Genomic DNA, 12913 nt, shown 5'->3' with positions numbered 1-12913 from the left:
TACTTCTTTCTCTCGATACAGACGTGTAGGAGAGTCTGACTACAGTGATGGAGAGGAGGATTTTTACTATACAGAAATCAGGCTCAACACGGACTCAGTAGCTGATGGCTTAAGCAGTCTTTCCCCAGTGTCTCCATCTTTAGCATCTCCTCCTTCCTTTCCCACTCAAGACACAATCCGTCCTGAAACTTCCTGTGCCAAAAGCGAGACTAAAGTGATGACACCTCTGAGCCGCTCAGCTCCTACCAACCTCTACCTCGTACACACGGACCATGCTTACCAGGTAACACCAGTGCTGTGAGCTCCAGGGTTACACTTATCTCACTCAGGTGTAAAGAAATGTCACAGCACAGTGTTTGGCTTTTCATGGGCTGAAAGGTTTTCAGAGCAGTCAAAGGCATTTTTTTTATTTAAACTGAGATGCATTCTTCTGAGCTCATTGTTTGTTTCTTTATGTGCCTGCCACAGCTGGCTTTGGCCACACATAGGTGCACACTTCAGGTTGAGAAGAGTTGATCTGTGTATCTCACTGCCCTACATCAGTTCAATTTTCACTGACCATAAGGAGAACCCTAGGTAATGTACTCAGGTGGGGTTTCCTGCATTGTAAAAATTCCCATCCAGTCAGCTGAATCCCTCCCAGAGTCTTCATTTCAGCTTTGTTTTTATTGAATAAGTACAAGCTCTGCTTGAAGAGTCAACAAGTGTAAGACTGATTTCAAGGATGCCAGGAACAATTCATTTCCTGTTTTTGTACAGTGTGAGATGTCAGTTTGCAGTTGTAAAGTAGAGCAGGAAGAATGAAAAAACAAATATGGTACTTTCCTATTTTTGGAGGTGATGCTTTCCAAATGGCAAAAACTGCTGTCCTAGAACATTCCAGCTAAGTTTTGACAGAAAGGATCAATTATAAAACTGCACTAAAACTTGACATGTTTTGGTCTGGATACCATAAGATAAAGGAAGAATAGAGGCTTTGAAGCAGTGTGGTCCATGACCTGTGTATGCACTGTAAAACTCTGTTAAATTTATCAGATTCAATAACTATCATATATAGCATTGTGCAGATAAAACTTTCGTGATGTGTTTGGAGCACAACTACTAAAAGGTCAGAGGGAGCTGTAGAGAATTTACAGGCTTGTTTTAGACTTTTGTGCTTGTTGAAAAGCATGGGGGGAAGCTTGGCATTGCAGGTGGAAGCTGCATCAGGTAGCATGCCAGCCTGGGGGCTGATGAAATCAGCTAGGAGAAAGACTTGCTTCTCAGTGTAGCTTAAGCCCTGCCTCAGAGAGTGAGGCAACAAGTCTAGGCTGATGACAAGTTTTGCTTCATTTGGGATTTGTAGTCATGACAGTCTGCCCTGCTGTTCAGAGACCCACTCAACCCTTTTTTGCAAGCAACCTCTGAGTAAAGCACTTGGCCAAGGAAATCCTAATTCAAGTGTTTAAAATCCTTGAATTGGATTTGAATTGATGTATTCCGTGACACAAGGCTACAAGTGCCTGAGCCCCGTGGGCTTTTCAGGTTGCTCTGGTTTCAGTGCTTAATTTCATCAGCAAGGAGTGACACAGTTCCCACTGTTCACAGCTTGTTAATTGGAAGCAGGAGGCAGGGTCCCTGCTCAAGCATTCAGGCTGTCCTGGCAAAGGAAGCAGCTTCCGTAGAGGTCAGTGGCATCCTCTGCCAAGATCCCTTCTGCCCTGAAAGAAGGGCCAGGAGGCAGGGTGGAGATTCAGATCTCACCAGCCAGAGGAGAAAGTGGAGATTACTTCACTGGGAGCAGCTCGAGGAACTTGTGTAAGGGAGGCTGAATATTGTTCTTCACAGGGTTCCTGTTAAAAAAAAGGGGGAAAAATACAGAACCCAAAGTTTGGTCGCAAGAATCCTAAAGAGATCTGTTAATTGCCATTTCCTCTATGACTGGAAAACATCAAATAGACTACTTGTAGTGAGAAAGATATGAGGAAACTGAGGAAAGTCCTGATGCTCTTCCCTGACCCCATCCTATGGGCGAGAAATTATTCAGAAAAATAATTGAAGAAATTCTGGAAAGTACAGCAGTTGAGGCAAACTACACTGGGGGAGCCCTGGAGAAAGGTGATGCTAGAACAATACAGGAAGCAAAAGAAAAATCCCTCTGGATTCAAGGAGAGCATTTGATCTTAAAACATACAGGCAGTATTTGTTAAGCAAGAGATTAAATTTAGTGTAGGAGAAGGAGCTGGAAAGTCACAGAGAACAGCAGTGAGTTATTTTGAAAGGGCCTTTGAATGTCATTAGTGAAGTTAAATGAAAAGCTGTTCTTGGCCCTGATCTCACTTTCATTAAATCATTTTGGTAATACACAAATACTATAATAAACTTCACTGATAACAAACCTGGAAGACATCAGCAGTAAGGGCGTTACAGATCAGGCTTACGTGACTGGGTGATCTTAAGAATAATAGGTTTTGGATGCAGTTAAATGTCAGAACATGCAAAGTCCTGCATTTAAGGAACAAATGAGATTTTTCTGCTATAAACTAGAGTAGTTAGAAAATTATGTAAGAAGGAAGCCTATGTTCATTAATCAAGCACGGAATGACTGTGAGCCAACAACAACATAGCTGTGAAGGGGGAAAAAATAGTTGTCAGCTCTCTTGGATAAGAAATACCTGGGAGAGAGAGGGATTTTTAATGCCATTATACAAGACCCCCATATAACTTCAGCTGAAATCCTGAATTAGAATTCTGGTCAGCCAAATTTGATGTGATGGGCTCCAACCAGAAGAAGTAGAAAGAGGACATAGAGGACATGGGCAACCTCTCCAGTCCTGGGACTGATACCTCAGGCAAAGCAAGGGACAAGAAGAAGATGGAATTGCTGCCTGGGAAGAAAGTGAAAGGACAGGCATGAGCTAAAGAGGATGAGCTTGGGCTATTTCAGATATAAGAGTAATGTTGGCACAAATAAATGCAAATTATTCATTAACATATCTTGATTGGCAATTAGATGGAGGTCTCTAAGCAAATTAAAGTTGGGGTATAGGAATTCTTCCGTTGGTTGTAATGTTTTAGTTGCTTATCTTATGGAAGAGATTGACTAAAATGTTAGCCTGAAAAAGTGGACTGTGCTTATGAGCAAAGATGCACATCTGGAAACAAGTGAACAAGGTGATTGATATCTAAGTCTGATCATGTCTGAGGTAGGTATTTAGGCACTAAGAAAAAGGAATTGAGCACTATGGTATTTTAAGCAACTGCTAGTTGCGTCAGTTTTAAACTTCATGTTTCTTTACAAAACTATTGCCTGTACCTGTTAAATTTAACTACAGAAGAGCTACAGACAGGCTCTTTCAGCACCTAGGATTTCCCTTCCAGGTCTTACTCAAATACTTGAGGAAGTTGCAGAGCAGACCCTGGGTTTGAGCTGCCATCCTTGTGGGATGCTGAGCAGAGGCAGTGCTGCCTCACTGCTCATCCACCTCTCTCCGTTCTTTCTGTCTGGAGCTCTATGGTCATTCACTCCTTCACATTTGAACAACTCCTGGTACCATCTGAAGTTGCCAAATTGTTCTTGACACCTTTCAGAGAGGTTTTTATATTTTATGGAGCTCAGTGGATGTTTGCTCTGCATGTCTGTGTGGATTTTCTTGGAGCTGTCAGCAGCTTGGCAGCCCACAGAGCATCGCTGTCATACACAGAGGCATCTGGTGGCCTCACCTTCCTTTTCCTGGAAAGGCTGTAGGGGATTGCTTCAGCCCTTGTTTACTTGTAAGACTATCTTTAATGGGGACTATCAGGTTGTAGTTTTTCATCACTTCTCTCTGCCTGGTGGCTCAAGGAAGCACTCTCTTCCTGAACCAGTGAGACAATTTCAGCAGCCCCAAACACAAGCACTGCTTAAATGAGTGTATTGTGTTATTGTCATGTACTGACAACTGAAAGGCAGAAGTGAAAACTCATTTTAGCAAATTCTTTGTAAGTTTAAACCAAGGAGGGTTCTTTTTTGTTGTGACAGCTTGAAATTCAAGGGTCAAAGTGAGCCTTTGTTCATGTTGGCTGCTCACGCTCCCGCTAGGCAGGGTAGCTACACAACTGTGAATTTCATGATTCTGAAAATTAAATGGGATTAAAAAAGAGACAGGGAAGAATTCATGGAAATTCATAACCCAGTGAGAAAACCAAAGGAAAGACACAAGATGAAAAATGCTCAACAGTCTAAGCTCAGGTTATCACCCTTGTACCCCAGGGCAGCACTAGGTATTACAGCCCAGATGGGAAGAACATAGGAGTTCAATGAGCCCAAATACTTGCTTCAGTTTAGTATTTCAAGAGCTGTTTTTCGAATCCAAAGGATGATTTACAGCTCCTTGTTCTTAATAGGAAAAACTTTTTTAATTGGGATGACTCTAAACATTTTTCTGATAAATGAGAAATGGCCAACACTTACTCTTAATCGCTTCCATCCAAGAAGCCTTGCTGTCCACACTAAAATTGTGTAAAACAACTGCCATGAGTTTAAGTATGGCCTTGTTTATCACTGTGGAACAAGTGGTCATCTGTGAAGTAGTTTTTGCTTCTTGCTGGCATTATTTTAAAAGTTACTTGTATGTGACGTTTGATTTTGTCTGGTTTTTTAGCAGATCTAGCTCTTAAAAGTTTTCTTTAGATTCTTTTGAGAGCAATCATCTTTCTCTAAACATGGTTCAGGAGCAGTGGTATATATATATATAGCTCTGTCCCTTCCTTACTAGCTTATCCATGATTATCCCTCTCACAAGGGTAAAATGCTTGTCACCATGGAGCTTTTTTATGCCTTGGAAAATCTCTCACATATTTACCATTTCAAGGAATGAAAGATCCTTTGGAAGAGGAATGGTTCTTGCTGGAATAATACTTTCTTTTCACACAGGCCACTCCTCCGGTGAACATTCCAGGGTCAGCCAAATTCACTCCCAATGGCAGTAGCTTTAGCATCTCTTGGCAGTCGCCTCCAGTTACCTTCACCGGCATTCCAGTAAGTGCACATCAAAAAAGGAAAGAAGGGGAGAAAAAAGGGTTTTTAGATCTTTTTGCTGTGTTTCACACTGTGTAATTATGGAATTAAATGTGCAGATACCAAAAGGAAACAAATTAAACATGTGCCTGAATTTGCCAGCTGTTTTTAACACCTTTGTAACTCTCTTTATCAGTGCAGTTAGGTTATTTTTGCATCAGTATCTACAAACAGGCAATTGAATCTATAGTATATATATTTTTTTAACTATATGCTTACAAAAGAACATTCTGGTAAGTGCAGAGCTTCATTTTTGTGCCACTAAGAGATTTCTTAAAAAACTAGATGGAAAATCAGCCTGGTGATGGTTATGCTAACAGGCCAGTTGGATTCAGGCAGTGGGGCTGTTACCTAAATGAACTCTGAAGGTGAAGCATTTTTGAAAGGCAGCTGAAAGAAACAATAAAATGAACTGCAAAGTCCTGTTTTAGGAGGCTGCAAGTATGCAGCCCCTATTAATATGAGGAAAATGTTGTTTTATACAGAAAACATGTTCAGTATCTATTGCATTTTGTTATTAATACATATTGCAGTTTGATAGCTTTTTAATGAGGATGTATTAGATGGAAATTCAATGCTGACCCTTTCTTCAAAACAACTGGCATACAAGGCCTAATTCTGTGAACAGTGATGCTAAAATCCTAAGGCATAAACAGGACTGCAGAAATGTGATATTTGCTTAAACACAGAGTTGCAATGATTCTAAACATATAGTACACCACAGTGTGTAGGTGTGGTACTGTGGGGGGAGTGAAAAGCCTTCATGAAGAGTTGCAAGGGATTCAGCTTGTAGTGTCTGGTGTGGGGACTGCTGAAAGTAAATGCAAATCACTCTTTATAAGTAATGGGAAATCTTCTCTATGATTAATAGAAATAAATATTAATGTAAAGTATCTTCATTTATTGGAAAGCACTGTTTTCGTGATAAATTGATATTCTCTAATCATAAACCTTTTTGATATCATAACATCTCATTTAATATTACACTTTATGAATTTATGAATTTTTAAAATGTGTTATATAAGGCACATTGCTCATCCAAAGAACCATATAGCTTTTTTTCTCCTGACAGTGAATATTAGACAAGGCGATAAGAGATACGTTTTCCCTCCCTTCTCTTCACCAAGTGAATCTCCAAAGCTTCTTACTGTCAACCTTTGGCAAATCTTGGAGATTTTCTGCAGAAGCTGTGGCATCCTGCAGAGCTGATAAAAATGAAAGTGACTGAATCAATTACACTGCACTCTGCCAATGAATATTTATTAAATTCCATCAAGGAACAACTAACAGTGAAAGACATCATGCTGGCAGCAATTTCAACAAGAGTGCCTTGACAGAGTGTGCTATCCGCAGAGTTCCCTGAGAATTTGATTTCCCAACAATGGGGTTGATACGGAGTAATTATGAAACTGGCTCCTTTTGTGAAGTAGCAGAAACTGGTGCCAGGAGTGTTGGGAATCTAAAAATGCAATTAGTCACATTGTAAATCAGACACTTAATAGGGCAGGATTAGACACATACATGTTGAGTTTACTTGTTCAGGCAACAACGCTGATCTGTGGCTGTAGAGTGGAGAGTTCTCAATAGAATTTAAGAAATGCTAAATCACTTTCTGAGAATTCGGTGGAGATGGCAATGATTTAAGTACAATTTGAATGTAATCCCAATACAAAAGCCTGGGGAAGCAGTGATGCAGAATTATAAACTGCTCAGGGAACTGTTAGAACTGCCATTATAGCTCTAACAACATTTATAAGGCTGTTTAACAAAGAAAAAAATAATAAGAAGAAAAAAATCTTCCAGGTTTGCACACATTTGACTACTTTGTCATCAGTGTGATCATTTATGAATTACAAAGGCTTGGCTGCAGTGAAAAATTATGTGCAGTAAGTGATGGTACAAATGCAAATTTATGTTAAATACTTGTATTTAAATTAAAGTTTTACTTCTGTTTCAAAGTCAATTAGGAATTGCTTTACAAAATCAGGGATCTGCCAGTTCCCACCCTTACACTGAGTGTAGGTACTTCACCTACACTCAGACTTTCTCTTTCTCTGATGGGGTTTATTTAAGACCAGACTATGTGACAGAGCCAGCATAACAAACTCACACAATTGTGACATACACAGTCCCTGAGATGAGACACAAATCTGTAGCACCCAAGGGAACCTCAGAAAGTAAGTCCAAACCATTATTTTTTGTCTGACCCTTAATATTTAAGCAAGCAGTTTTCTAAAATGGCTTTGGAATACTTTCCTGGCCTGGACAAACTACTGAATAGGAAAAGGTTAGGTACAGATTTGAAAAAGTGCATAGATCTACATATTTTCAATATAGTCTCCTTTCACATTTATTTTTTGACACATACCGTTTCCCCCTTTCATTCTTGTGGACAATGAATTTCAATGACATTGAGCACTTCCTGCTTTCTGTCCTGGGAACTGGGGTGTTCAAACACCAGGAGTTGCATTAAGTCCTTATTTTCAGAAAGTCTTCAGCAGAGCAGCACTGAAAGACCTTTGTGAATATGGTGTACTTATCAGCAAGTAACTGAGCACATCAAAACAACCCATACCTGCTGCTGGATCAGCTGGGCTCAGTATGTGGCTGCTCTAGGCTCAGGAGGGTTCACAACATCTAAACACAGGCATTTATTTTGATGTCTTGTAGTGATAAGGGAGGAGAAATGGCCAAGGTAACTTGGTCTGTTCATCCTGGAAAAGAGGAGACTGAGGGGAGACCTCATTGCAATCTGCAACTTCCTTGTGAGGGGAAGAGGAGGGGCGGGTACTGATCTCTACTCTGTGGTGACCAGGGCAGCACCCGAGGGAATGGCCTGAGGTTGTGTCAGAGGAGGTTTAGATTGGATATTAGAAGAAGATTCTTCCCCCAGAGGGTGTTTGGGCACTGAACAGGTTCCCCAGGGAAGTGGTCACAGCAGCAGCTGGAAGAGTTCAAGAAGTGTTTGGACAGTGCTGTCAGGTACTGGTCATGGTGTCATATGTGACTCTTGGGGATGTTCTGTGCAGGGCCAGGAGTTGGACTCAATGATCCTTGTGGGTCCCTTCCAACTCAGGTTATTCTGTGGTTCTGTAATTAGGGGAACCTCCAAAGCCCTTTGTGCTCTGAATCATGCACAGGTTAGATTCCAAGGCAGATGGGAAATACACTTTTTCATAACATCTTTCTAAGAAAACTTTGCAGGTGAAAGGTTGAATGTTGGAACAGTTATGAGTTACTGTGAGGTACTGTTCTTTGCATGAAGCAGAAAGGACAGACTGATTTTTCTACCAATGGAGGCTGAATTAGGAGACTAAATCAGCCACACCCTAGGGATGTGTGAGGAGAGTGAATTAAATTATGCAAATAGGATGTGCCATGGTGAAGTCCATATGTCTTGGTACTGGAGGACTTAACATAATGACCATGTACTTCCACTTCTATGTAGTGTGTGGTAAAAGTCTTCCTGAATGTCAGTATGATCTCCACCATCTGATACTTACTTACATCTGCCTGCTGTAAGACCCAAAAAGGTTGAACAGGCAAGATCTTTGATAATCTGATCTTTACAGGTCACAAATCTTCTCTCAAACCACAATTTCCCCCCCAGGATTTGTAACTGGAAACTCCAGGTCCTTGCTTCAAACAAACAGCATTATTTCACTCTGCATTCAACAGTGCTTCAGACATGAAAAGCCTCCAAGGGCAAGGATTGCCTTCTCAGGGCTTGCTCTTAATCTGCTCTCAGTGTTCCCTGTAGAGAGCAGCTGTCTGGTATTGGTTAGACCTGCTGCAAAGCCTATCAGAATACACTCCAGCTCAGCTTCAGTGCTGTGTAGCTGCCTTGGTGTGCCAATCTGTGGAACCATTGTGCAGAGACCCTCTCAGGAGAATGCACGGGAGGAGTCTGCATGCTGTAATTACTGCTCCAGCCTGATCTCTGTTTGGAAGTAGCAAGATAATTGCTTATAACATAGGAGGCCATCCAAGTACTCTTCTGTTCAATGACAAGCAGCTAATATATTGAGTGTCAGTTACTAGTGGTAGACATAGAATAATTTCTGGTTTTTAAAATGTTTCTGAACCCTAGCACAATGACTGGAATTCTCTGGTTACTGGTAATGACTGGAAGACTGTACAGTGTTTGGTGAATGCCAAATACTACAAAAGTGCTATTGCTTTGCATTTTGTCTTCAGTGTTTCAGTTATTCTTAGGTAAAACAAGAAAAGTGGTTGATAAAAATTTGGAAAAAAGTAGCAGGGAACAAGCTGCCCTTAGTATTCTGGAGGGATAGAACAAAAGGAGCTAATGTGGTCTTTGGATGTACAAAACATGATGAGCTGGCAGAGACAGAAGAAATTTCTTCCAAGTTTTGCAGGTATATTTTGTATATCAGTAATGGTCTAAGTTTGTTCAGAGCGTGAGCCACATACACAGTTAAATCAAAAATTTCTCCTGCTACTAGCCAAGAGTAAAAGTTGAAATGAGTGTGTGCACTCAATTACAAGCATTAGTTTTTTACTACTATGTAGTAGCTTTAAAATAGACTTTGTATCAAAAATCAAAGCACATACAGTAATTCTCTTCAAGTGAAGTCAGTTCCCTCTCTTCCAGATATTGTAAAACTTGAAAAGGGCAGGAGGGAAAAGTCATGGCAGTGCAGAGAACTATGACCATATCTGCAGCTCCTGGCAGCAGGAGGCTGACTGTGCACTAGATGCTACATTCAATATACAACAAAAAATGAGTGTTCAGAATTTTTTTCTGGTATTTTAGATGTAAAGTGGTTGTGGCCTTCACACAGGAGCAAAACAAGACCATAGTAAAATAATTTAGGTATCATTTAAGGCCAAGCTTTATGCCGTGTGATCACTTGAATGATGTTGCCAAGCCCCATGCTCGTGTAGGAGACTTCTTTGGAAAGTCTCAGAAGACCAAACTACACCCTTCCCTTGGAACCATTCACAAAGAGGACACCTGCTGAGAAGGTTTACTGTGTTGGGTAAGGAGATACATCTTGTTAGCAACTTTGATCAGACGGGCTGCATTGTGCTCCCTGCCTGTTAAACCTCGAGGGGCCCCACTGGAAGTGCTCTTCAACAAGCTCTCTTCTCCAAGGGTGTCTCTCCACAAAGAGTGCCAAGTGACAGACAGGTGCAACAAGTGAAATCCCTTTATTTCATAGGAGATTTTTGGTATTGATCTCAGCACAGGACAGAGTTTATTTTTCCAGTTATTTTCTTTGCCTATTGGAGAAAGTTTTCATAAGAGCTATTCAGAGTTTTTAAATAAGAATGGATGTATTTATTGTCTTTTTCAAAACCTTCAGTAATGCTGATCTGTATTTTGGAGTGCTCTAGAAGGATGACTAGGAATACAGAGAAACAAAGAGAAGTTAATGTAATGTACCTAATACTAAATTAATTTTTCACTTAATTATGTTTGTATGTTATATAGTCACCTTTCCTGGGTATCCTTGCCACCATGCAGCATAATTTGCATTTTCTTGGAAAAAGTATTTATACTGCATTTATATGTGTATGTTCTTTGTAAGCAGCTTTTTTGTCTGTATTGACAGGTCTCACCAACCCATAATCGTGCTGCAGGGAGTGGAGAGCAGAAACAGTCCCACACCGTTCTTTCATCACCGCCTCGAGTAGCATTTGGCTTGAGGTATGGGACCATTAGCTCCTGCTGACACTACAGCCTCACAACCTGGAGGGTATTCTGTAAATAAGTTGTCAGTGGCCAGAGGATCAGAAAAAGCCCACCACCAACCCTGATTGCATTTGTCAGGCAGGTTCTTGCTAGAGCTCTTCAAAGTAAGCATTCAGAACCTATTTTTTTTTCACTACCATCAAAGGTAAAGTTCGGCTGCACTGTCTGGCATTGCACTTTTCCCTGAAAAGGCTGGACTGTCTTATGTGTTTATCACCATTCAGTCAGAATGGCATTTGGCTTCAATTGAACTATAAGAAGCCCTGTCTTAAAATAAATTAGATTAAGGCAAAGCTTTTTATGCCTTGTCTTCCTAGACATAAGCTGCATTCATTACCACTAAATTTAACTGATACTTGACCAGAATCTACTTTTAAAGTCTTCAAAAAGCTAGATTAAAAACTCAGACTGTAATGCTAAATTTCTTACAGTAAAGAAACTCCTTACTTCTCACAGTGCTAAAGGTGACTGTACCCTAAAATGAGGCAAAAAGAAGATTTTATGCTTTTCATTTTCTTCATGACTCTCAGATCATTCCATATGCTACAAACCAAACTTGGGATCTTCCCAATTCATGGATTGTGCCCATGAATTCATGTTCAGTAGTCAGAAAATATGTGGGTATGCAAGAAAGGAATCCCATGTGTGCCATGCAACATATAAATCAGGTATTAAACAGTTCTGTTGGTACAGTTACTTTATTTAAAGATTCTGGGACAGGTGGCATTGCAGTAGTGAATATTGGATTGCTTGGTCAAGCATTGCTCCTCAGGTTTGTTGCCTTGCTGTGTGTTGAATTAAAAAATCCATTTTAACAGTTACTTGGGTCATTTTCTAAACTTGTGATCTTTTGAGTGTGGTTGTAAGATGGAAAACAGGACAATTGTTACAGCTTTAAAAGCAGGTGCTGCCCAGCTTGATGGCTTTGAGGACCACAGAGAAGGTGCACACAAGAACGTGCTGCAAGTGAGAGCAAGGGTTAAAACTTCCCACTCACTTTGTTGTTTTTCAGTCAATGAGCTCAGAGCAAACTGCAGGAAGGACCAGCAAGGTTAGGAGCTGGTAGCTTTTCTCTGCTTTGACATAGCTGATACTTCTTGGTGGTCAAGGTCTGCTGCTCTGAGCTATTCCAAATATTTTACCACAGCTCTGCAGCACTTTAGTCTGACATGGCCTGGCCTGTATTGTGGAACAGCTCTGGCTGCCCATTACAGCTTGGCACTTCATGTGGCTAAAGTATAATTCATTAATTCCAGGTTTAGTTGCTGGCTAAAGTCAGGGCAGTATGTTCCTGGGATCATCCCAGGAGCAGAGGAGCAGGCTCAGCAGCTGCTACAGAAGCTGTGGAAGCCAGGCAAGGAGAAGGCCTGGTCCCTGAGAGTGATGGAGTCACAGCCATGCATGTGTCTGTCACTTCATCAGCTCCCAGCTGGAATGAAACCAGCCCAAACCCCATGAAAGGCCATGGGTTCTCTGCCTCCTGCACTCTACTGACTTTGTTGTCCTGGTCTTAGGGTGAAAAGCAAAACTACAAAAGCATCTGGTTAACAAGCTTCCCTTTCTCTCTGACAGGAAGCCTAGAGGGGAGGGGAAAAAGTGTCGGAAGGTCTATGGGATGGAGAACAGAGATATGTGGTGCACTGCCTGCCGATGGAAGAAGGCCTGCCAAAGGTTCATCGACTAACCATTGAAATTATGCAGAGGATTTGGGGAGGGGGAGGACAACAGCAGAAGCAGATTGCTGCAGCTGCACTGTATCACTTCCCATTTTCCCCTCCAGTGATGTGGTGTTGGGGGTTTTGGCTTTTTGGGGTGTTTTTTTTGTTTGTTTGTTTTGGTTTGGTTTTTTGTTTTGTGGGATTTTTTTTGTTGTTTGTTGGTTTTTTTTTTTTGAAGCACTTGTAGCCAAGGAGAAGCACTAATTAAAACCTGTGTGGAGCAATAGAGAAAAAAAAAAAAAAAAAAAAAAAAGAAAAAAAAAAAGCAAAACCAAGACCACACAACAAAATCTGTCTCAGTAAGTGTGGAAACCAGAGCAGCTATTAGTGTTCTTCTGTAAAAGAAAGGAAAATGTTAATTATTTTGCTAACTCTGTGAGCTGCTTGCTCCCTAGGATCATTTTTAACCATTTCAGTCTTTCTGCTGTGAACGTCTGT

At 40.9% G+C, this 12913-nt stretch overlaps 1 protein-coding gene across 1 annotated transcript in view; it reads left to right on the top strand.

The window, feature by feature from the left end:
* Positions 1–12652, top strand: part of ZNF704 (zinc finger protein 704) — an 83325-nt gene extending 70673 nt beyond the window's left edge. The window contains exons 6-9 of the mRNA XM_066564188.1: positions 22–283; positions 4895–4999; positions 10618–10712; positions 12330–12652. Coding sequence (XP_066420285.1) covers positions 22–283; positions 4895–4999; positions 10618–10712; positions 12330–12441 — 574 coding nt within the window. The 3' untranslated portion in view covers positions 12442–12652. The remainder of the gene's footprint in view (positions 1–21; positions 284–4894; positions 5000–10617; positions 10713–12329) is intronic.
* The last annotated feature ends 261 nt before the right edge of the window (positions 12653–12913 follow it).

This window comes from Molothrus aeneus, chromosome 1 (genome assembly GCF_037042795.1).
Source record: "Molothrus aeneus isolate 106 chromosome 1, BPBGC_Maene_1.0, whole genome shotgun sequence".
Classification (NCBI taxonomy): Eukaryota; Metazoa; Chordata; class Aves; order Passeriformes; family Icteridae; genus Molothrus; species Molothrus aeneus.
Note: the sequence above shows the minus strand (reverse complement) of the source record. Positions and strands in the feature narration are given on the sequence as shown.